The following is a 23,729-nucleotide window of genomic DNA, read 5'->3' on the forward strand; positions in this document are numbered from 1 at the left end:
AGGGAAAAAATAAAAAGGAAATTTAGGCCTGAAGCTCTGTTATTTTACTGTGAGAAACTCAGAGGAACGCGGGTTACAGTTTTCAGACCCATGTCTTTGTTGCTGAATAAGCAGAGTAGGATTGCTGTGATCACCGGTTCTGTGATAAAAAGTTCATCTACAGATGTGCCCAATGAAGCCCAGGGGAACCGCAGTGGGTGGGGGAACCCATATAGCACCCTGCTCCGGCTGCTCCCAGGGACATCGCAGGAGAGGGATCTGCCCACAAAACACTCTTCTTTCTTATGCACGTGCACATGCATGCATGTACACACACTCACACACAAAGGAGCACAGAGGCACGATGCTGGGTGGGGGAAAACCAGTACCCTGTCAGAGAGACACAAGCCCCTGCCCTGGTCCCTCCGAGCTGTCCCAGGGGAGACTCAGCCCCAGTGCCCATCACGATGAGTGAATGGGAGCCCCAAAGCACCTTGTGGACCTGGGGAGGGGGGGAAGTGCATTGCCTAAGGGTTTGGGACCCATTATGAAGTGCACGGTAAGAGCATTCCCCAATTGCTTATTATGGGCTGTTTCATGGAGGAGCCAAAGGTGGGGAAAAGGAGGTATCAAGGTGGTTTGAAGAGGAACAAGCATGGGAAAAAGAGGAATAAAGGGATAAAAAGGGCTTGCAATCTCTAAGCAGTGAGCTGGTTGCTACTCTTGGCTGGCCATGTCCTGTACCTGGTCAGGAGAGTCTGTCCTGTCTTCTCATTAAACTCCATTGCCAACTCTTTCCTGGCAGCAGGGCTCTCCCACGTGTGCGTGTGTGTGCCTGGGGCTCTAAGTGCAGCCCCTGGAGGGGGACCAGGGCTCGGAGGTCCATGTGTCCATGATGGCAGCAGCTGCAGCAGGTGTACGAGTGCATGTGTGAGCACTGGCGAGTGGATGAGGCTGTGGGTGCTGTTCGTGTTTGTGTGAGTGCTGAGTGTGTTGATCTGTGTGGCTGGCCATGTGCGTGTATGTATGCGGTGTATAGGTGTGTGCATGTGCCAGCTGGGAGCACACGCTCAGCCTCGCTGCTGGTGGGACGTGGGGGCACAGATCTGCATCAGCCTCGCCTCTGTCAGGCTGCCAGATTTGGCAATCTCTAACCTGGATGAGTGTGTTCATAGGAGCTACAACAAAAACAAGAGGTACTGAGGCATCTTCCCCACTAGACTATTACCAAGTCTGCTGATTCCACTACTCTTACAAGGAAGAGTCTGGGCGTTTAGAGAGGCACATGCAACAAATGCAAAGAGTTGGAGGCTGGAAGGAAGATTAAATGGGTGATTCAATGGGAAAGTAGCACCTGGGGAGGAGGTGCTACCTCCTTGGGTGCTACCCAAGGAAACCAAACTGCTAGTTTGTGTACGCTTTCCATCCTGCCCTTCACCCCAACCTTCTACCACTCCCAGTCTTTGCAACAGGACATGAGGAACCTGAGCTGAGAAGGCCTCTGAATGATGGCACTAATGAGAATTCATCATTGACTTGAAGGGGCAGAAACTGTGCTAGAGCTGAGAAAACAGCCTGTTCTGTTCTATGGATACAGAGGAGCCTCAGGATAAGCAGCTAAGGAGTAGATGGGTTTATTTGTCTTAATATCCTGTCTCATTCTAATTACAATTAATTAGGATAACAATTACAATGTTAAAAGTATGGTGTTTGATCACCTATGCAAGAAAGAGACACATATTTTAAAGTCCAAATGGCAGCCCTTGATCACTGCATTTACAGCACTCGGGCATCCTATGCCAACCCTAATTAATGTGTCAGATTCCTTAATACCCAAGAGGCAGGAAACAATCAGAATACTGAAAAAGAGAAGCTTAGGAATAGAGGCAATGGCTAAACTCAACAGTGTCAGGACACAGGCTCAACCGCTGGCCTGCAATCATCTGCTGTGTTTGTTTTCTTCTCCCTGGGTGGCCGTGCAATGACCCAGGAGACAGCTCAAGCCAGTGACAGTTCCTAAAACTCAGCGAAGAGCAGGCCACCCTCAGTCAGGGGAAAAGAGTTTAGATACATGGACACGAGCCATACTGCATCACTTGCCCTCAGGACTAGGGAATTGACCCATTTTATTTATGAGTTAGACAAAACCACGAAGGCAGTGATGCAATAATTAAGTCACAGCTAATGTAAGGGAGATTTCCAACTGTACCCCACAGATACTGTTTTCTGTGCAGCACCCTACGCTGTCTTTCAACTCTACTCACCTGGCATGCCATGGGGTAGTGAAAGTCGATGATACACACATCATCATGACTACCATGTAGAGCATCCATGGAACATGGATTCTAAAGAAGACATTAAAATTATCTCTCCAAACATTTTAAAGAAATGTAGGGTCAGACCGCTCACTTTTGAAGGTCAACAGACACTCCCACATTGTTAGATTTGCAAAAAATGTGTACTGGGATGTAAATCAGATGTGTCATGGAGCTGGGTAGAGAAGAAAAAAACCTGCTGCTTTCTCCTACCTCACATATCATCCTGTCATAAAGAGGGCAACCTAACTAGTCTACAGTTACCTTCTGTGCTAGTACTTTCTTGAATACTTCTTTCTTTCTATCCTTAGAGTTTTCTCCAAAGGTCCTCCAACCTTTTTTCTAAAGCCGTAGCACTTCATTCCAAGTGAAAATGGGGTTAACATGTGCCAAACTCTATGTGTTTAAAGTCCTTGTCTTCAGCCTACTCTTTACAGAAAATTACCTCAATTATTTTTCGTTGAAGACTGACTTCTGTCAGGCTCCAGTGATACTTATCTTCACTGTGGTTGTGAAAACTGGAGTGAGGGCTTTTCTTTTTTTTTTTGAGAGAGCTGCTGAAGCTAGATGGAAAAAAAATATTTAAATGCCTAATTCCCATTTAGACAGACAAATACTTCTTGATTTGGTCAAAAATAGCTAGGTCTTGTTCTTATTTTGTTTATCAGCCTGTTTAACAAAGTACTTTGGTATGCTGATAGGTTTTCTATTTTAGCTCTTGTAAAAAATAATAAATAATGAGTTGTAGCGAACAGTGGTTTTCTTCCAAATAAAGAAAAAATGGTTTTGTCTTATTTTACCATTTTACACTCAAAGTCCTTTTTCAAAAAACTGATCAATTGAGCTGTATTCTAACTGTCAGATCTAAAATAACTGTGGTTCTGCCAGATTCATCTTGCATTTACACAATACAGAAGAAAACTCAGTATATTCTGTGTACATACACGCTTTTAGTAGCTGCTATAAATTAAAAATGAAACTCCTTTTTACAGCTAAATATTTATTTTGGAAAGGATTACTACAAATGTCAGAAACAAAGTCATTACAACAATGAGCTTGTTATAGAAACACTTTATGCCTTGAATCATTTGTTTCAAACTTTCCAAACTGTATACCACTCAGCTCTTCTGTCCTTCCCTCTATCAGAGTATGAATATACTTTACTTATGTGAGGCACCATTGAGGAAATATGTTAAGACTATATTTTTTTAATCTTGCTACCAGTTAAGGTTGCTCAAATCCTATTCCTTTGCTACTTTTTAATCCAAATCCCTTCCATATTTTGCCCTTCTGTAGTGAAAAATGGACATTGTTTTGTAAGGAAACACACCTGCCAAAAATGATAGAAATTAATTATATGTGGGGGTTTTCCTTTCTAATAAAAGAGTATATGTCACTTTTAGTAATAGTTTTCTGTATGAATTTTTTTTTTTCAGAAATCTGAAAGCTCTCATGACCAACTTGAAACTGAGGGATAGATAGTTTTGATTTTTATGTACGTCAGAGAAGCTTCCTTTCTCTTCAACATCTGTGCAAACTAGGATTACCTCCAAATGGACAACCTCCGGGGCCAAATAAAAGAATATTCAATATCACATTGAAAAATCAACTTTGAGGGAGTATAATGAACATCAGAAGAGTAGAAGAATCATTCCCCTCATGAAGGAAAGGTCCCCATTTGATGTTAAATAAGCCAATGTAACAACAATATGGTACGTGAAATTTTCAGAAACATGTTCTAACCCGTGGGTGGCTACTGCACTTTTGATGTCTGGGGCATTTTTGGGATGCAGCATTCAAAAGAGCTGTCAGCTGAAAGCGGATGCAGCTGGAGAAAGTTGGAATCTGAACCTAGGAATGGAGTGGGCTGGCTGCAAATTACAATGAAGGCCCATACAGTGTATAAGCTTTTTGCTATCTGAACCAATAAAAGTCATGGTAGCTAAAGTAAAAAAAAAAAAAAAAAAAAAAATTTGGTTTGGCTTCAGTGGTATATAATGCCTCTACCTAAAATGGGAGCACAATGATGAAAGACACCACACTTCTCACAGCTGACTAGGGCTCAGAGCCAGTGAGTGCATCAAAAAGGGTGCACAGCTTCCAGCAGCGAAAACACTGGGCAACACTAATGCAACAATCCCTTAGACAGAGTGCTCTGGCGGGACGGCTACAGGCTTCTGGCTAGACTTACTGTCATTCTCCCAGCACCTATATTAGTAGACAATCATCTGACATTTAGAAACAGACATATATAGTTATAAACCAGAGTCTCTGCTTGAACCCCACCAGGGCCAGGATTCATTTCTTAAAGGGAAGTATTTTAAAAATACTTGAATAAACAATTATCTGCTCTTACCTTCTTATCTTATAGGCTACAGTTACAAAACACAGCCTCAAACCCTTTTACAGGATTTGCATGTTACTAACATATTATAAAGCTTGTATACTTACACCTTAATCCCTTGTATTTATTTAATTTCAGTGGACTCGCACATCGTTGCTTTCCTCTGGCCAACGTGTGTATCTGCCTGGACACTGGTGTTTTTCAGATTCTATTAACATGACATAATTTATTCCAGCAAAGTTTTAATTTTAGCCCACTGTGTAATCAGTGTGTAATATTTTAATTATTGTAAGTTCTAAGTCAGCCCAATAAATACCACTCTCCACTGGACTGTATGTTCTGTTTAATATGACCAAAAAGAACATTCAAAGAAAGGTATATTTGGTAACTTTATGACTAAATGCTATATTTTGGTTTTAACATGACAAAGTTCAACGTCCTTGTACTTTTGTTACGAACAAATAACAAATTTCCCTTTCTCAAGGAAAAGACTGCATTTGAAACGGGTTTTAGTACAATTCTACAGAGGGTTTATTTTAGTGATACAAAGAAATAGTTTGTGTGCTCTTCTCCTAGAAAACATGAATATGTTCTGCTAATAATTAGGAAGGAGAATACATATTGTTCAGAAAAATATACAATGCATTTAGATTTTCTACAAGAAACCACAGCGTCACATTAGAGAGCAGCATTTATTTGGGTTTGTCAGAAACTGCCCTGTCTTGTACTGAAACCAATGATGTCTGTGGCATGAGATAAGGCATCCACTTCCAACTAGTTGGCAAACAGCCAGGCTTAATTGCTAAAAGCAAAATTAAAAAGTGATCAAGACAGTGGATGTTTCTGGTATACATTTGCTTCCTAAAACTATATGAACTTTCATTTTAAGGAAGCAGAACAAATGTAACAAACATTAAGTATGCTTGTAACTCAGTATGCTCTGAGGATCACATTTCTACCTATTCAGCTTGTTTAGGAAGCTCCTTGCTTAACAACATACAAAAAGAACACTTCTGAAATGTATGTTTCACTTGTCAAAACTTTGCCCGGGACTCACATGACATATATTTTGCATTACAAACCCAACCAGTTTTGTATACTGTCAGCTATATATTTGTACCAACAGTTAACCAAAATGATTTTTGAAAGAGAAGTTACATCTGCTAGATTTGAATATATACATGTATTTGTATGGTTACCCACAAAATACTTCTGTGGCTAGCCTCACCATTATTATTTTGCACAATATTTTAAATGACTTACTTATGATAGAATGATCTTGTGCTTTTGCTGGCATGCTAGGATCTCCAGTCCTGCTTATTTAACCTTACCTCCACAGGGTTGTTTACGCTTTCAGAACCTGATTTCAATTTACTTTAATTTTCTCAGAGACTTTTGTATTTGTAAAAGCTGAGCATCTAGTGACCTCTCTATTCCTGACATTTCCTTTACTCTCCACTATGAAAAAGAACAAAAACCCCAGTGTCCCATTTCTGTTCCAAAAAAACTAAACTGCTTCCTTCAGTGGGTTGGTCCTTTTAATTGGAAATGGCAACCAGATGTTTACAGAACAGACCAGCAATTTTCCTTGAGGCCTTTAGTCTTTATAATTGTTTGCTAAAGTTAGTTGGATTTCATGGAAACTTGTCTGAGGCTGTAACAAACAGCAAGTAGGGTATCCTCCTAACAGTACTCTGAACAATTAAAAATAAAAAAATTAAATAAAAGTAAAGTTAGAACTAATGCTACCTACTCCTGTTAATGTATTTCAAACTCCATAGAAAACCACTCACTAAGGGAGGAGATTTGGTTCTCTTAGTACTGATTTTTACATGCCATCCCATGAAAACCATCCCTAAGCACCACTGATCTTGTGCTCCCTTCCCTTTTCCCCTCTCCTGTCAGGAATATATTCTCATAGATTTGGGGTTTTTGAGAATATTTTGCATTTTAAGAAGATGCTGTAAACTACCTAATGCTTGTTCCTCAGTTAGAGCCCTGAGTCACCACAGCTGATTCACACCTGAAATCTCTCCATCTGCTTTAGAAGTCACTATGTTTTCCCTCTTCAGTTTCTTATCTGCCTCATTCTCTCAAGGCCAGTCCATCTTGTTACCCCACAAAAGGACACACTACACCCAATAAAATCTCCTTACCTAGTATTTCAAGACCCCTGAATGCTCCACAGCTCTAGGGGATCCATTTGATCACTTCACTAGCCTTACCCCCAAACCAGCTTTCCTAATATCTAACACAACTTTTTTGTTGTTGTTCTAGTACTTCATGTCCTATTTACTATAGGCATGAAGAACAGATTGTTCTTTTTTCCTTGGCAGCAGACTTTTTTAATATTTTACGTTAACAAGTACCTCTGTCCCCCAAGTCATACCAGTCTTCACACTCATCGAAGAAAAAGCATCACTGCGTCCTCTCGTCTCTACCACCTCCTCTCATTCTCACTACTTTTGCTGATATAGTATGTCTTCGAAAATGAAAAGCGAATGTCTGACAGTCACCAGACATGGCTCTGGGGGCCTCTGAAACCCACGGCCATACTTTATTCTCTAGACTAATTAGGAGCCCTGAGGAAACTAATACTGGCTGCACTTATGAAGTAGCACTTCTGCAAGCTCCTACCTTGCTGCTGGCCAGATGTCAGCAATTAAGCTGACTCTTTTGCTGATTTAGGCTCTGGTCAAAAGTATGAACAGTGAGGAGTACTAGAGATGATACAATATACTAAAGGAATAACATAAAGATATACAGCAAGGAGCATGCATTTCATCCTAGTTCTGACAGTGACTCATATGGTTTTTATCCTAGTTTCTCCATCTCTAACTCTGGTGTGGCAACATTTCTCCGCCTCCTAGTCCTACTGTGGATAGAAGTGAACAGACACAGACATTTTCTTCCCACGGAAAATGTAGATTTTCTTTAAAGAGCAGTTTTTCCAAAAGACACCAAACAAACCAAAGTGAAAAATTGAGAAAGACTGACTTGGAAAATTGCTTTTTGGGAGAATCAAAGCAGAATTTCCTTTCATCTGTCCCCAACTGCTTCTTCAGTCATGCACCATCCAGAGAGAGACAGAAACCTGCAGCTAACATCACTCCACGTCTGCTGAACACCTGTGCTTGCTCCTGCAGGATCACGCTTCCTGACATTCCCCAAGCAGCAGCTTTTACAGGGAGCAACCGCTGGGTGCAAGGAAGCAACGGAGTGCTCTATAGAGAGCCAATGAGGGAAGCAGCAGAGGCCATATCTGCCATAACAATACAACAATTCTCAAATCAGCATTTTTCAGCAAAATTAGTTATGTCTGAATATATTCAGGTTGCATTAACAATGAGAGGTTATTCACTCCTTGCTGTAATACCTATGTAATGCCATGAGATGCCACCTTAAATGCCAGACAGATCTCTTGACCCCAGCACATAAAGAGAAGGGCCAAGATTCACTCGGATTTGCTCCCACGGGTCTGTTGTCTCACTCATCCCTTCCTGTTCTTGGAGCAGCTCCACCCAAGCACCACTCCCACATCTGCAAAAAGCCAGATCATCCTCATAGTTAGTTGCTGGAACCAGGGCTTAATTTAAACAGCCACGTATTTAAACATAGCGTGCTCTTAAAATGGCAGAAAACAGAACAGAATCCAGTGCATATTGATAAAGTCAGCAAAGAGGAAATCACTTCAGATCTAATATTCTTTGCAATATATGTAAATTTAAGGATATATGTATAGTATACGATCTCCAGTTAACAATCTCAGGTGAATGAATAGGACATGAAGCTGGTATTGATTTCAGTGGAAATAAGTATCAAGACTTATTGACCCAAGAGATAAATATCGACCAAAGCTAAGATGGGTTCAATACTTATCTTATGGAACAATAAATCACAAAAAAAAACCCCAACCAAATCAATATATGTACTGTAACAATCTTTCTAATGGCATGGCTAAAATTTCATCTTCAGTGGATGTCACTTAAACTGCAAACAGAAGCCATAGTAAAGTTTAAATACTTAACTGTAATATTCTAAAAATAGGAAATGATAATGTAAAATCAATACTATGAAAATGATTTATGATTCTTTTTTTAAAGTCACTCATTGCAATTGCACAAAATTCCACCAAATTATTAAAATTAACATTCTAAGGCAGCGGGGAGCATATAATGTTACTCTGCACTCAGTTTGCCAGCAGCCTGAATAGATGTGCTTTTTTCCATGGCCAAACTGACTGGCTATCATTAAGGTTATGCAGAATCTTTTCCATTCCAAAAGCTGGTGGGCACAACAGAATTTTGCATGTTATTGCAGAATGAATTAAAACTGGCTGATCAGATTTGTAGCACACAACTGCACATGTTTTTTGGAGCCTGCAGTTTTCTGAGATTTGTGTAACTATTAGTAAAGGTGAAGAATTGAGAAATTAAGGAAATGCCTATTAAGGGAGGGTCACCATTGACTAATGAGGCAGGCACACTGAGCAAAGGACAGAAAAACTTATGGCTCCAGAAAGAAAGATAGAAGCAGTTTATTTATCTTAGAAGATGTCATCTGGGGAAAGTATGGAATTCAGGAAAGGTTCAGGCAGAAGACAGTAACTAGGGAATGTTATTTTTGGAGGGCAGAAATGCATTTTAATGCAACAAATTTCTGAGATAAAACTTTCCTGTTAAAAAACGTTGTGAAAATGTTGGCAGGGCATCACAGAACCATAGGGACCCACAGATCCTGTTAAGCTTTGCTGTGGCCCCAGAGATGAGAGCTTCTTGGACAGGAAGGACAGGGAAGAGGGCAGAAGACTCTGGAAACTATTTGGCAAGTTGTTCTCCAGCGTTTGGCACTCTGAAGAGAACCTAAGGGTGCTCTGAAGCCAGGCGGCTCATCCCACTCATCTCTGATAGAGCAGCACAGCTCTGTGCCGGCCTGAGAGAAGGAAGGCCTGCGGCTTATGTGACTCAGCCCAGAAAACCTCCCAGGAGAAGGCCCAGATGTGTGGGGCTTTCTCACTCCTCCTGATCCTTTTATTACTTTCCATGAAGCTGTGTGACACTGTTTTCAAACCTGCTCCCAGGCTGCAGCAAAGGCAGAACATGTCCCAGAGGTTATGTCTCTATGAGCAGATTGTCACATTTTTGAAAAGAAGGAGGAAGGAAGGAACAACACACCAAGCACACCTTCTGTTTAGCTGTCAAACAAACCAAGTGTACCATTTATAGATGTGCTGGCCAATACAACCTGGTAACTTTCTCATCAGCTGCTATCCAACTTCATTTGAACTGCTTGCTTCACGATGGACTTACCACAGATACTGGAGATACTGACCATGCTTAAACGGATCTATCCCAGCAGCAGCTGCATGCCCAAGGTGGCAGTCCCAGTTCTCCACAAAACTTGACTATCCCGTCACCTGCTACTAACACAGTACCACCTCTCTATCTCCATCCTAGCAGCAGACTAAGATATGTGTTAAACCTTACAGAAAACTGGCTCATTTAGGGCTGCTGCAAAAGGAAGACTCAAAGAGCTCAGAGCAGGCACAGATATCATCAGTCCATGGGCTTTTCCCTCCATGTGGGTTTAATTGCTAAGGAATGGTGAAAGCACAGCTACTTTTTGTTCAACCAAAGCTGCTTGAGAATTTACTGACAGAGCTATTTTACAGTGAAAAATTAGGGGCTTGAATAATTTATATTTTACTGCAGAAAGCATCTGTACAGATTTTTCATAGGAAACCCATAAACCACAGTCTCTTTGCCTGAAAAAAGAAAGGTATCCTTTTCCTTTTTAGCCAACTATTTTCCAGTTACCGAAACTCAAAATGTTTTGGTTGGTCTGTAAGAAGTGAAAAATTTCAACTGAAGAAAACTATTCCTCTGATGTTTCTCTCTGACAGCAATGAACTCAACACAGTGCTGCAGCCCAGGTGTGGAGGATCTCTCTGGAAGATCAGTGTGCAAAGCTGTCACATTTGGATTTCAAACAGGAGCAGAACTGATCCCAAAATTAATAGCGGACCAGCACAAAAAAGTTAGGAATGTTTTGCAGAGAATTTTTTTCCATATATGACCTCAGCTAGACTCTTGGCTCTCAGCCATTCTAAACAAAAAATCCTTTCAAAATTAGAGTGAACTTTGAAAGATACAGGAGTAAGACAGACTGCACAAAAATGAAAGCACTGGATAGAGCTGCTAAATAATACCAAGTAAGAAGGAATGACTCCTATAGATTTTTCACAACATTCATGATCTATGTTTCTCAGTCCATTATCTATATCTTTTTAATAGAGGTTTCAAGGAACATATTTTCTAATAATTTATAACACTCCTATTAGGAAAATATTATGACAAAGCATAGCTCAAAATACTCTTCTGCAAAATAAGGAGTACTATCTTATCCAGAACAGTATACCCCATCATCTACTAGCAAAGAAAAATAACTTTGAGCATAACTTGTTTAGTTCTAAGAAAAGATCATTGGTTTGGTATGCAGACATACTCTTTTACTTACTTCTTGTTTTTAAAACATAACTTTAAAGCTAGGCACTTACATAACACAGGGAATAGTTAAAGGCAGACTTATGTTGCCATGAAATGGAATTAGTAGTGTCTTACTCTTCACCTTAAATTGGCAAGCATTTGACTTTTTTACATACTCCAACATCTGCTGGAAGCTGCAGGATGTTCCTGGAAAATACCTAAAACCTTTTTATTTTTTTTTTTCATTACTGGAAAAATACTACAGGAAGTACTGGTGCTAGCCTGTAAAACATAAATACCCACAGTTAAGCTGATTTCTGCAGAGGCAGTGTTTGGAGGGTAAAAACCTGTATTGGAGAACCTGAACCCAGTTGATCACTGTAGCCAAATCTAGTACAGTGATTTTTTCTAAGTCATAACTGAAGTTTGCATACCCATCTCACTGGCCATTTAAAACAAAAGTATTTCACAGAGATGGTGTACATGGTCCCCAGAAATGTTATCTTTTCTCTGCAGCCCATCTGATATTAGCAAAACCTGTGGACACGCTGTGTCTTGTCACTCTGGTATGGAAAGTACTCAAGATGAGGAGTGGCTGAAAGGTGCATATGAAACCAGATTAAAATAAAAGAGCGAGGTGAAGACAATTTACTGATTCTTGGTACACCCTTCCAAGATAACTGCATGTACCTTATTTTCAAGAAAGTTTCTTAAAGAAACTTGAAATTAGTGGTTGAATTTTGAGCAGCCTCATCCATGCAAAATAATTATGTTTTTCATCTGTGAAACTACTCCGACTGGTTAAAGCACGAAGCAAAACTGAGCTCTCTGGTAACCCCAGGAATGTATTGAATGATGCAAGCCTGAATGATGCAAGCCTGAAGCCTGAATGACACAAGCGGCACTCCCCTTAGCATGAGAAATAACTGACCACACCATTTTTCTACTGACAGAATGGTGGCCTGTGTATTTTTTTTCAAAACCTTCCAGTTCTGAAATTGACTTCCAACAGAAGACCAAATTGAGATCATAGTTTCAGTTCGTACCTCTAAGTTGTCCAAGAGCACTTAAACACGGTCAGCATATATATAACTGGTGCCCAAAGCTCCTCTATCAGGCACAGTGTAACTCTACACCGCAAAGCTACAGTCCCTTGTGCAAGAGATCAAGCTTCTTCAGTAGCCTGCTTTAACTGTGGATCAAATTTCAATAGGAACTAAGAACCAACAGTAATTTACCCCAGCATCTGCAGCAAGTGCAAAATGTACTTCTGTGCCGTGTTCTTTAAGAAAGTTAGTGTGTACATTACAGAACAATCAAAACATTACCAGAGGAAAAAGTGTACCTTCATGCATACAGCTTTTCCTTAAGAGAGAAGATGAGAAAGAACCAAATGTAACAGGTATTTGTTTTGTTATGAATGCTCTACTGAAAATCACTCTGTTATTATATTGACGAAGTTGGTATAAGAAGTCATCAGGAGCAAAATTGATCTGATTTGGTTGTCAAGACTATGATGAATCACTCTGCTGCATTTTTTTACGGAAGGGAGTATCTAATGGAAGAATCATCTAATTGTGGAAAATTAGCTGCATAACTGGGAAGGGCTAGAATTTGGCTTGCATCCTTACTCACACCTAGAGTTTATAAGCTTTACCTCTATGGAAGAATGCTGGATCAATAGCTAACATTTAGTAATTAATGAATTAACTAAGTCCAATTATTCTTACTGTGATAAGGGCCCTCAAGCCTGGGATCTTCCATCAGTCTCCTGTTTTCAAGGACTGTGACTGTATATCCATGTTTTGCCAGGATGCGCTGACAGAGCTGACGGTCGCTTTCACGGTGGGCAGGAGGTGCGTACAGAACTGCTCTTCTTGTACGGCTTCCAAAGTACTGGAGAATGGAGTCGTCAATCTACAGCAAACACAATGCAAAGACAACGGTTGTAAGATAGGACACTCCTCAGCAGTGTAATATATAGTTGTTATTTTTCACAAAAAGAAACTTGTAACTTACTGTGACAATCTGGGAAATATTTCTGGCATAATTAAGATTTCTCTTCATATCAGGGACTTCTGACCACAAATTCCATTTTGTCTGCCTCTCTGTTTTTTCTACCTTCATTTTGGACTGATATTGCAAGGGGTTAAAAGCTCAGGGTAGCAATGGAGGATCTTTAAACCATGGTCTTCCCTTCATGGAAACACCTTTGGCTGAAACCTGGCCTGCTGTGGTGAGCTGGTAAGAGTACTTGCCAGGTGATTTTGACTGTGGCCTCAGGCTGACCTGTGGGTCCCATGTTAACTGTTCTAAGGAACATGGCTCCTACACAGATGGCAAGTGCAGGGGTCTGAGTTCTGCTGTGCAGTGTGATTAAGAAACATAAGAAGATTACTGAGGTAAAAGCATGCACAGGAATCCTAAACAGTACTGTAGATTGCTGTGCCTCTAGAAAATTAAATGTAACCTTGTCAGTACCTTACTGCCTTATTAGTCCAACATAATCCAGCCCAGGAGGACTGGCAGAGAGACTTGTATACAGGAGCAAGTGGAAAGGTGTATGATGTCTCCAATGAATCCCAAGGAACTCTTGGGTTGTCTACCATTCACTGTCTTCCCACATAGTGCCTAGGGACAATGGCATCTAGAGAAAACCCCTCCTCTGTATAATAGCCTGGGTATGAGCTTCTTGCAAGGAAAAATGGAAGAGAGCCACCCCAAACACACAGAGATAGTGTGAGCTGGACATTAAGTTCTGAAAAGAGTGAATTATGGGGCCGCTGTTGTCAGGTCTTTGGGAAACGGAGATACCTTATGTCTTACATAAGGCATAAAAATAGGATGGTCCATGTGGGAAACAGGTCACTAATACCTGGAATAGTCTAGCTGTTCTTTTGCAATAAAAACACCGTTAACAGACAAGATTTTCTTTTGGTGAAAAGTATTTGTCTTTAGGATTGAAACACACCGGCATTTAAGGGATTCAATTCAGGACATGAAATCAGTTCTTGTCAAATTCATGAATTTCAACCTAGCAGTAGTCAGCAATATGTCCTTTAAAAACTGTTATCCCATAACTTCTAATTTTAGTAAGCTTATCACTGGACATAGGAAGTGCTACACAAATAAGGCACCACCATTTTTTGCACAGTAGACCACACTGAAAAAGAGACAGATGCTTTGGTATAAACAAAAGTAATTCAAGATGTGTCCAGTTGTTTATAGGCCTGGGATCTAGTGATAAAGTCACTTTTCTCAGCAGTCTGTTCCCCAATTACAGGATGCAGTTTTACATTACGCTTGGTTGAAATGTAAGCTTCTCTGCGGCACTGAGGAGCATGAACTATTTCAGAGCCCTGAGCCTCTAACACCACGTCTGCTTTTGCTCCAGAGCAGACATCCCCCGTGGAAAGGGTTAGCAGCATCGATGAGGGGACCCTGAAAAATATCTCGATACAACACTGTCAGAGTCTTCCACATATATTTGCTAAATGTGCAACCCAAAACTACTTTAGACCCTGGGATATTCAGGTAAAGGTTGATCACATGCTGGCCGGAAGAAGCACAAATAGCACAGGGTGAAGTCACAGGAACTGCATTAGGTAACCTGTCAGATGTCCTCCCCAGCGACCCAGCGTTTTTAAAACACATTAATAGGGCAGCAAGCACAGCGTTAGAACATCTCAGATCGCCCTTCCCCACCACAGGACCCACCATTCTTTCCCCTCCTGCCTTTGCCCCTCCCTCCTCTCCTCTTATCTTCTCTCTTTCCTGCTCTCCTGCAGCGCCAGCAGCCGCTGGCAGCCTTTCCTCTCCACTTCCCTCCCTCCCTCCCTGTTCCTAAATCCAGCCCTTGCCCTGGCCCCCTTCCTGTGCTCCCTCTCCCTCCTCCTCGGGGCAGTCCAGCCAGACACTTCCCACTTTCCATTTCACTTGCATCGTGGAAGAAAAATCAGGACAGAGACACCTCTCACTTTATTTTGCGAGCAAATCCAATTTTCCATCCCACGTGTGCTGCAGTGGCCAGTGTTGTGGGGTGAGCTAAGGACACATGAGGAGCGCAGAGGGGCTGCAGCCCAGGACAGATCCCTGTCTGGTTTTAGCTGGCGATTACGGCTTGTCCCGCTCCCGTCCCTCCCGGTGCGGCTGAGGGTGCTCGCTGCCTGCAGCGAGGCTCCTGCCTTGGACTTGGCGGCACGTTGTCTGCACCCCTCCTCACTAATGGTTATTGCGCTTTTTTCATGCTAACAAACCCCACCTTTCTTCGCAAAAGCAAAGCCTCCTGCAGTATCACTCCTTAAGCATTTTACTTCAAACAAACTTTAAGAGCTTCTATCTCAAGCACCCAGCAAGGACTTTATTTTCCCCTGTGGGCAATACTCCAAGGGCAGCTCTCACAGGGCTTACCCCAGCCTGGCCGCTGCCTTGCAGCCCATGCCTTGGCAGCCTCGGGTGCCGTCCGGGCCTGGGGGCTGAGCTGTGTCCCCCACTGCTCCCTCCGCCTGGCCAGTGAGGCACAGGGGGACAGGAACCAACCGGCCTCGAGGTGTCCCAAGGGCCCCGAACACCCCACGGTCCCTGGAGACAGAGGCCTCGGTCTGCGCCAGCCTGCCTGCAGCAGGATCTTCCAGGGGAAGGGAGCTCTCCCTCCCACCTCCATGTGAGCGCTGATGCAGACGGCATCTTCCCCAGTTCCCTGGGGATTAGCAGAAATGTTTACAACGCTCTAGTTTGGCCATGGTAAATATTCAGAGAACATTGATAGTAGCACAAAAAAAAAAAAAGGGACGTTCAAGCAATGGTGGTAACCTAGGTCACTTCCAAAAAACACAAAGGCAAATGGCCCTGAGCGGCTCCACGGGGCCTACGCAGCAGCTGCCTCCCAGCGGCCGCCTTTCATTGGCACTCAGAGGGCTTGCGATGGCCTTCGTGCACGGAGCATGCCGCTAGCTGCTCCGGAGGGCTTTCCTTGGGACACACAGTCCAGAGACATGTAAAAATCCTTCAGGCTGCCGGTGTCCAAAGCCTCCTGATGCAGGGCTGGGAGAAACGAAGCGGGCCTGGTTGGGGACACGCTTGCCTGTGCCCCCAGCCTCCCCTCCCGCCACCCAGGCGCTAGACACGAGGCGCTTTTATCCCCTAGCTTCCCAAAAAGCCTTGATGGGATCTTTGGGACACCGAGATAATTCAGGGTCCTAAATTTAACAGCTTGACCTGATGTCTAATCTGGTACTATTAAATAATGTGAAGTAGCTCAACACCTTTTACGGTGCTTGCTTGAGATCCATGCGTAATGTTGCCAAATTTATTTCCTCTGCCCTTTCCTTTCAGAGCTATTTGCAGTCCAGGTTACAAGATGCAATGTGTCCTCTCTGTTTTCTTGCCAAGCCAGTGGAATGTAGGGTGGTTTTTTTGTTTTGTTTTAAACTACCCATTGGCTACACAGAATTAAAAAAAATTCTGGCCAACTACACGCTTGTAGCAAGTGATTCCATAATTTTTTCCAAAGCTCTGTATAAAATGCCTTACATCACTGGCCACACTGATCCAGTTACCACTGGATGTATTTCAGAATTTCCAATACTATAGCAATAGCAGTCATGTTTATACACTTAAAGAGTCTGCTGGTTTTTATAAAATGTTTCTCAATCATAAAAATGCAGTCTGGGCAGAGAGCTGGTATAAAAGAAGCAGAGTGCAACAGATGAAAATAAGCTGTTCACATATTTCAACGTTTTATGGTTCTCATTTTTTTTGGCATTCCTATAACTTTAATGTGCAGCAGGCTTAGACCAAAAAAATGGATCCATAACATTTTGAATATTTGAGAATAATTGTTAAACAGTCAAATGTTTTCATGTCCCAACCATTTTTTAGCTCTTCCCCGGTTTGAAGTCTCAGGCTCTTTGTTAGCAGGTCAGTTTATTACAGATTCAATACACCTTATGTGAAAGGGATTGCTAAAGAACATCTGTGGCCCATGTCTTACCTAGAGAAAAGTGTGGCTGTCTCCACAGAAATTAATGAGGCTTTACAGCAAAGCTGAGATTTCCCATATGATTTAGGATGAGGCCTATGTCAGCTTTGACATGATATACCTGCTCTTGCAGCTTGCAAACCATTGCACTTAGCTGAGTCACTGACCTCATTTTAGTGCAATAGGCTGTTACACAGATGATCCACAGCCTTAACAATGGGTCTAAGCAAATCACAGTGGGCTGTGAATAAAATTGCATAAAAATGAATTTTGTAGTTTTGTTTTCAGTTTATAGAATAAAATGAAAAACACAAAAGAAAACAAATTGAGCTCCATAAAATTTATTATGTATTTTTTTTTAATTATCAAATCAAATGTATATTCCTCTGAGGTCTTAACAAACGAGATAAACAGCCCAGTTTATATAATATGAAAGCTCAAGAATTATGTAATCATCCTTGTCCGACTGAAAATAGACATCTATTATCTGAGTTGCAATTCTTAGTTCTGTCTGTCTGCAAGTTCCACATAGCTGTGAAGTTCTCCGTTAAAGAGAAAACGTTTTGACATTTTCCTTGAAACCAGTTTATCCAATTCTAGCTTATGAATGTATAAAGAGATAACTGATTGTATTAGTCTCTGAAGCTTTCCTCTATTGTACAGAATTTCTGCGTTGTTCAAAAAATCCAAAATTTGGTCAGTAACCGAATCTTATAATATATAATTACTGTCGTCGTTTTGGCCAAGAAGAAAATAGCAAAGATATTTCAAGTTGAGGAGAGAAAAACAGTTCCTTGGCGTTTTTTCAGATTCCAATAAGACTGCATAATTCCATAAATATTGGTGCATTGTCTCTGCCTGGCAAGGAAGCAAATACACAGTTTGAACTGTTGCCACAGAATTTCATTGACCATCACTTCAACTGCAGAAACAAAATTCTTCTTCCTAACATAAAGGCCCAACTCATGTCTGCCTAAGCTTTTCTCAGGACAGAACTCAAAAACTGTGAATCATCTTTTCAGCTACCCAGTTCTGGTGGCGTTAGTCCCTGTGTTGATTACAGGCAGCCACACTTTTACACCAAGCTAGCCAAGACTGTCAGAGTCTTGTCCAGTAGCTTCAAATAACTCGACTGCAGCTTACTTTAACCCCACTGCTTTCTGCAGGTACTGGGCTGCTGCAAAAGAGATACATGAGCCACTATGCAAACCAAAAGGCCTTTGCATGAAAGGGGAGTGCAACAGAAATACCACGGAAGAGAACCAGCCTTATATAAACACCACTGGCACTACCAGTGATCTTCATAGGCAGAGAACTGCCTAAGTTCCCATATAGCCAGCAAAGGAAGCATGGATCTACCTTTGCTGCTAAATACCACCTAGCACAACAACATTACAAAAAATCCATGAGTGGGACTCCTAGAAACTACCGCACTAATAGTAAACAGCATTAATCAGAAGAGCGATAATAAAAACTTAGCATGTGGTTCTAATGCCCTAAGTCGTTCATTTACAGGACTGTGCAGACCTTTATTAATTCCAAATGTGACTTTTAAATTCTTGTCCATGTTTGCATAAAAGTTCTTAGAAATAGTAAGGTGCTCGTACTACCGTTGTATTTGAAGTGCACATAGCTCCTGTATAAAGAAGTAAAAAAAAAGTTAATTTCCTGTTCCACTTTCTGGAGGATATTTAAATGTGTTGTCTTTATGTTCTGTTAGATTTCCTAATCTGAAAGGACTGGGTTGTAGAATGAACTGGTTGGAAAGTAATTCTGCTTCCAATTGTTTGCTGAATAAATATGGAACAAGCAACTAGATTATTGGCACTACTTTGATGGCTGGTTTCTGATGACTTCATAAATCCACGAGCAAAACTGGAGTTATCTGCATAGTCATCACCAACACTCTGAGCTGGAAAAAAGGCTATTTTATCAAAATGCCTTTGCTTTATGATTGCATGTAGTTCACGGTACCAACTCCCTTGTCATGAGAACAGACGATGAGCCAATCCTACCATCTTACCAAAACAGCTACTTTTGAGGAAAGGGCTCCAATGAACTGCGTGAGTGAGATTCTGCCTCCATTTCCCATTTGCTGCTGATGCATCCTTCTCAAAGTTCCCTTCCTGCAGAGTCTCCACCCTGCCCCTCTTTCCTGACTGCTACCACAATAGCCTTGCCCTTTATCACCAAAATATCTCTAGCTATCTGCGCAGTAAAAATAGCTGTTTCCTCAGTGCCTTTTGCATTTTACATTGAAAAGGGGGAAAAAAATGTCCTGCTTTCATAGGGTGCAATGTGAATGTGGTATCATTCCAAGGAAACCAGTTGCTGATACCATACCATCTGTCGATTGCTTTCTATTAACAGAGGTTTCGTACTAGCAAAGTTCTTTGTTCTTTTGTGAGGAGAAAAGAGTTATCATCCCCCTACTGTATTCTATAAAAGAAATATCCTTTTTAAGATTAAATTTACTTTAAAAATGTATCAAACCTTATTATGCATAATGTAATCTTTTCTATCGAGAGCTCTCACTACACTCCATTTCTGCATAATAGCAAAAATCACCCCTTCTTATGCTATCATCCAGCTTCATTTAGCCTTTTTCACATATTTAAATTTCAAAAGTTCCCACTAGCTTTGTCTTTTCTTTCAATTTCCATTCCCATCTCGCTGTCTCTTCCCCAGCACAAACCCAGCCCCCTCTGTGCACAACCTTTTATGTGGCTTCTGAGGATACTATTATTTTGCAGCCATAGTTCCCTGCTCTGCCTCCCACATCTGCCCCAGCCAGTGTCTCCTTTCCCCATGCTTTCTTCCATGATGCTCCTCTCCTGCCCCCCTCCTTCCCTGCTTATTCTGACTGAAGCAAGTACATTCCATCCAAAAAATCAGTAGGAAAAAAAAACCAGATATATGCCTTTGGAGGGTGAAGTTCATCAGATTTGTTTTAAGTGTCTGCATTAAGTCATGATGAATTTTGCATTAGAGGCAGTTATTTCCATTGACTATGAAGTCCAGCCTTCTGGCTCTGACAAGATAGAGTGGAGCACTCAGGTAAACGGAGGACAATTCTACTCTGGATGTCCAGAGTTCTAAAGTTCTAGTAATAATTTCTCAGCTTTTCAGTAATTTCAGCCCCAATTTTCAAATATAGGTACCTCGACCTGTAACCTATGCAAGACGTTCAACTGGATCTTCCTCTAGATCTTGGTTAGGACTAAAACATGATGTTTCTCTTTTTTTTTTTTTTTCTTTTTCTACATAGCGTCTCTGAGATATGGCCACATCAAGCTGTCCTTAGCTTGCATCTTTCATACTGTCCACTCCCAGTAAATTATATCCTATCCTATTTGTTCAGAATGAAGCCATAAAAAAACATTTCTCATTCCTCCTGTTTGCTCACCTCATTATAGCTCCTCTTGGAGATATATCTCTTTTACACCAAACGTAAGTGGCAGGTTGAGGGCCTTGAAAATGAAGACAGATTTTTTCACCATACCTGTTATATTTCATTTATTAAGATGCCAGCCTTGCCCTCATTAAATTCTCATATAATCAGCTGCATGTCTTTTTTATTTTCTTTTTCTCAGCTGGCCTTAAATGGCCAGGGGATGTGAAGCAATGCTCTTGTGAGTATCCATGAAATAATGGATATCCCTCAAGACGCATCTTAAAAATTTAAAATCTATTTTTTTTTATACATTGGCCATGGTTAGAGAGCTAGTATGGTGAAACAGCGCCTACCACATCAGCAATACCGTCTCACTGCCTCCTCCCAACAGCAGAGGTACTATGTCTACCTGGGCAAAACGCGCTGCTGTGCAGAGATACCTAAGTTGGCTTTGGCTGAATTAATTCAGAGAGTGGAAACACTGCGTAACCAGCTAGTTAGCTCTTCTCAGAACTGGCTGAGAAGCAGAGCTAAATTACTTAAGATGAGTGTAACAGTTTTACATCTGGCTGGTACCAAAGGTATTTCTGGCACAATACCACGCCAGGCAAACCTACACATAGGGCTTGTATGGAGTTTTTTTGTTGATACCTATTTCAGTTTTGATGCTACAGCACCAACTCTTCTCCTTACTATGTATATATATATATTCGCAAGTATTTCATCATGCAGAAGGTAAGCGTGCCTGGCTGAACCTGAAGACAGCCTGCTGCTGGATATGATATCTCCCTCTAATGCCTTTAATGTTGGAGATTCATAAATAAGCCTTCTATTTTTTCATGCTACAGATATTAATGTTTAATTTTATACTAGAAAATGTTGACCTCTGTTCATGTGAAAATAAGGCTACAGGACCAGCTCTCCAGCAGCTTTTAAAACTCCTGTAACATGTGATACCTGAGAGAAGTATTATGAGGTCTGTCAGGTTTTCCAGGCTATGAATGAAATCTGCATTTTTGCAATTTAAAAAAGACAGCTTGCACTATGTGCCTGACAGTAATGGCTCCATCCCAGGGCATCTTGGATGTAGTTACAGATCAAATTGGCAATTTCTAGCCCCATGCTTTTTCCGCATTTGTCTGAAATTTTCCAAAATGAGACCTATTTTGAGATCAGAGGTGCAGTGGCAAAGCTGCACTTTTCCTCAGATCTCTCCCTCCGCTTCCCCCACCGGCTCATAAAAGGTGGCAGCTTTTTTTTTTTTTTTTTTGAGGCACGTAGTGCTATGCATACTCTGAATAGAGAAATTATCAGACTTTGGAAGGGGATTTTGCTCATGCAATAACAATCATAACCAAATTCTCACAGCAAGCTCAACACAATACTGATTGCTTCTCTGAAGGAAGCAAGAATTAAACCTGCCCCTACCCAGTCAGAAGAGATTCTGCAGCGTGACAGATCTCAAAACCCAGAAACATTGGGTGTTATCTAAAGAATATTATCTCCAGCAGGATCTTCTTTTCCTTAAAACTTATTCATGAACTTTGATTTCATAAGACATGTCGTAGTGTTTTCTTTAAGTCACTGTTTAACTGTACAATAGATTCTTTTTAATAAATTTGCTTGCTGGACTATTTATAGAATAAGAATACATATGTGACTAGTTAATTAAAAAGGTGAATAATTTGGACTATATTTTAAAGTATTTTTCCAGATTCATACATGAAGATTTAAACCAGAGCTGTAATGAAAACTTGTTTCCAAACTAGCTATTGTGGGTGGGCACATGACTGTAAATAAAACAGTGTAAAGTTTCAACCATGACTTCTGTCTTAGATGTTACTGGGTACCCAATAAAATCAAGCAAGATAACAGTTCAGCTATCTGAGTAAGCAGTGGGTGAAAACACACAGTTCAAGAACACACTTTCAAAGCAAAGCGGTAGAGATTTTTGGAGATGTTTGTCTTTTCTGTTCCCTGAGATTATTATTCAGCCCACACAACCAGCAGAGTATTCTCTGGAAATAGAGAGCAACTTAGAGTAACATCCCAACATGTGCAAGACATTTTGTTCATCATGCTCTAGAGAAAACTTTCAAGACAAATAGGGAGCCAGCTATGGGTGGTCTTCAAAACTTGAAGAGGAATGTGTTAGAGTAGCACAGCCCTGGAAAACACACCTATAAGGGTTAACATATGCATTTACATCTGTACTATAGGTTCAGCATGTGAGTGTGATAGTGACATCCAACCATGTATGCTGGAGGGCAGTAAGTACAGCATGTTGTAAAAACATAAACTTCGTTCTCATTTCAAACAGCCAGCACACCAAGTTCAATGTCAATCTGCATTTTTCTCAGGCAAATTGGGAAAGAAGAAATTACAGATATTTTCAGCCAAACAGCATACTAGAAAACTTTGCCAGTTCTTACAGACTTTAGGTAGCCCAAGGTAAGATAGGAAATGTTCTTTGCCGTTACAATAGCAATAGCTGTAACACAATGCGACTCGCATCTGTCAGTTGTGCTTACTTCCCTTTAAATTGTAATTCTTCGTGTCACATTGTTGAACAAATCCAAATCTGGGTACCTAGTGTACTAAAAGGTCATTAAAATATAAAATTATGACAAATGCAGCATGGAGTAGATTTCTGCGACTCATAAGATCAATCTCTCTGACCTTCACAAGAAAAAAAAAAAAATCCATCTTTTACGACTTAAGGTTAAAGAGTCCATGCCAAAGTTATTTCACATATCTGTTTTTGATTGTTGCAGAAGATGCACTTTACAACTGCTCTCCTAAAATCAATATTGCTGACCTTTCAGACTGTGAACCCTGTCTAATCAAAGCAGCAGCCTTCTAAATTTATTTTTTTTTATTTGAACTGCTTTATGTGGATGCTGTCCATAATCTGTGAAGTCACAGATTAATGTTTTTAGTCCTGATATAGTCGTATATAAAATGCCAGCATAATGATAATTTCACCGTGAGATATCTGCTGCACTATTAGCAGCCCTCTATAGGATTGAAGAAAACCTGAAACATTTGTGCTAGTGCTGATCACAGATTCCAGAGTAAAAATAACTACCTCAGTCTGGACCATTTAACAAACCACATTTTCCAACTAAAATAACAGTGTCTGCATTTGTTAGGTTTTAACACCCATTCTAGGAACCCTATACAAAATAAACATGAGGTCAGGTAACCTAAGGACAAAGTAAAATTTGTGGGA

The 23,729-nt window shown here is 40.9% G+C and overlaps 1 protein-coding gene across 1 annotated transcript in view; it reads right to left on the minus strand.

Moving 5' to 3' along the window:
• Positions 1-23,729, minus strand: part of CPED1 (cadherin-like and PC-esterase domain containing 1) — a 157,614-nt gene that overhangs the window by 132,266 nt on the left and 1,619 nt on the right. The window contains exon 3 of the mRNA XM_009332276.1: positions 12,854-13,040. Coding sequence (XP_009330551.1) covers positions 12,854-13,040 — 187 coding nt within the window. The remainder of the gene's footprint in view (positions 1-12,853; positions 13,041-23,729) is intronic.

Source organism: Pygoscelis adeliae, unplaced genomic scaffold (genome assembly GCF_000699105.1).
Source record: "Pygoscelis adeliae isolate BGI_AS28 unplaced genomic scaffold, ASM69910v1 Scaffold9, whole genome shotgun sequence".
In the NCBI taxonomy this organism is placed as follows: Eukaryota; Metazoa; Chordata; class Aves; order Sphenisciformes; family Spheniscidae; genus Pygoscelis; species Pygoscelis adeliae.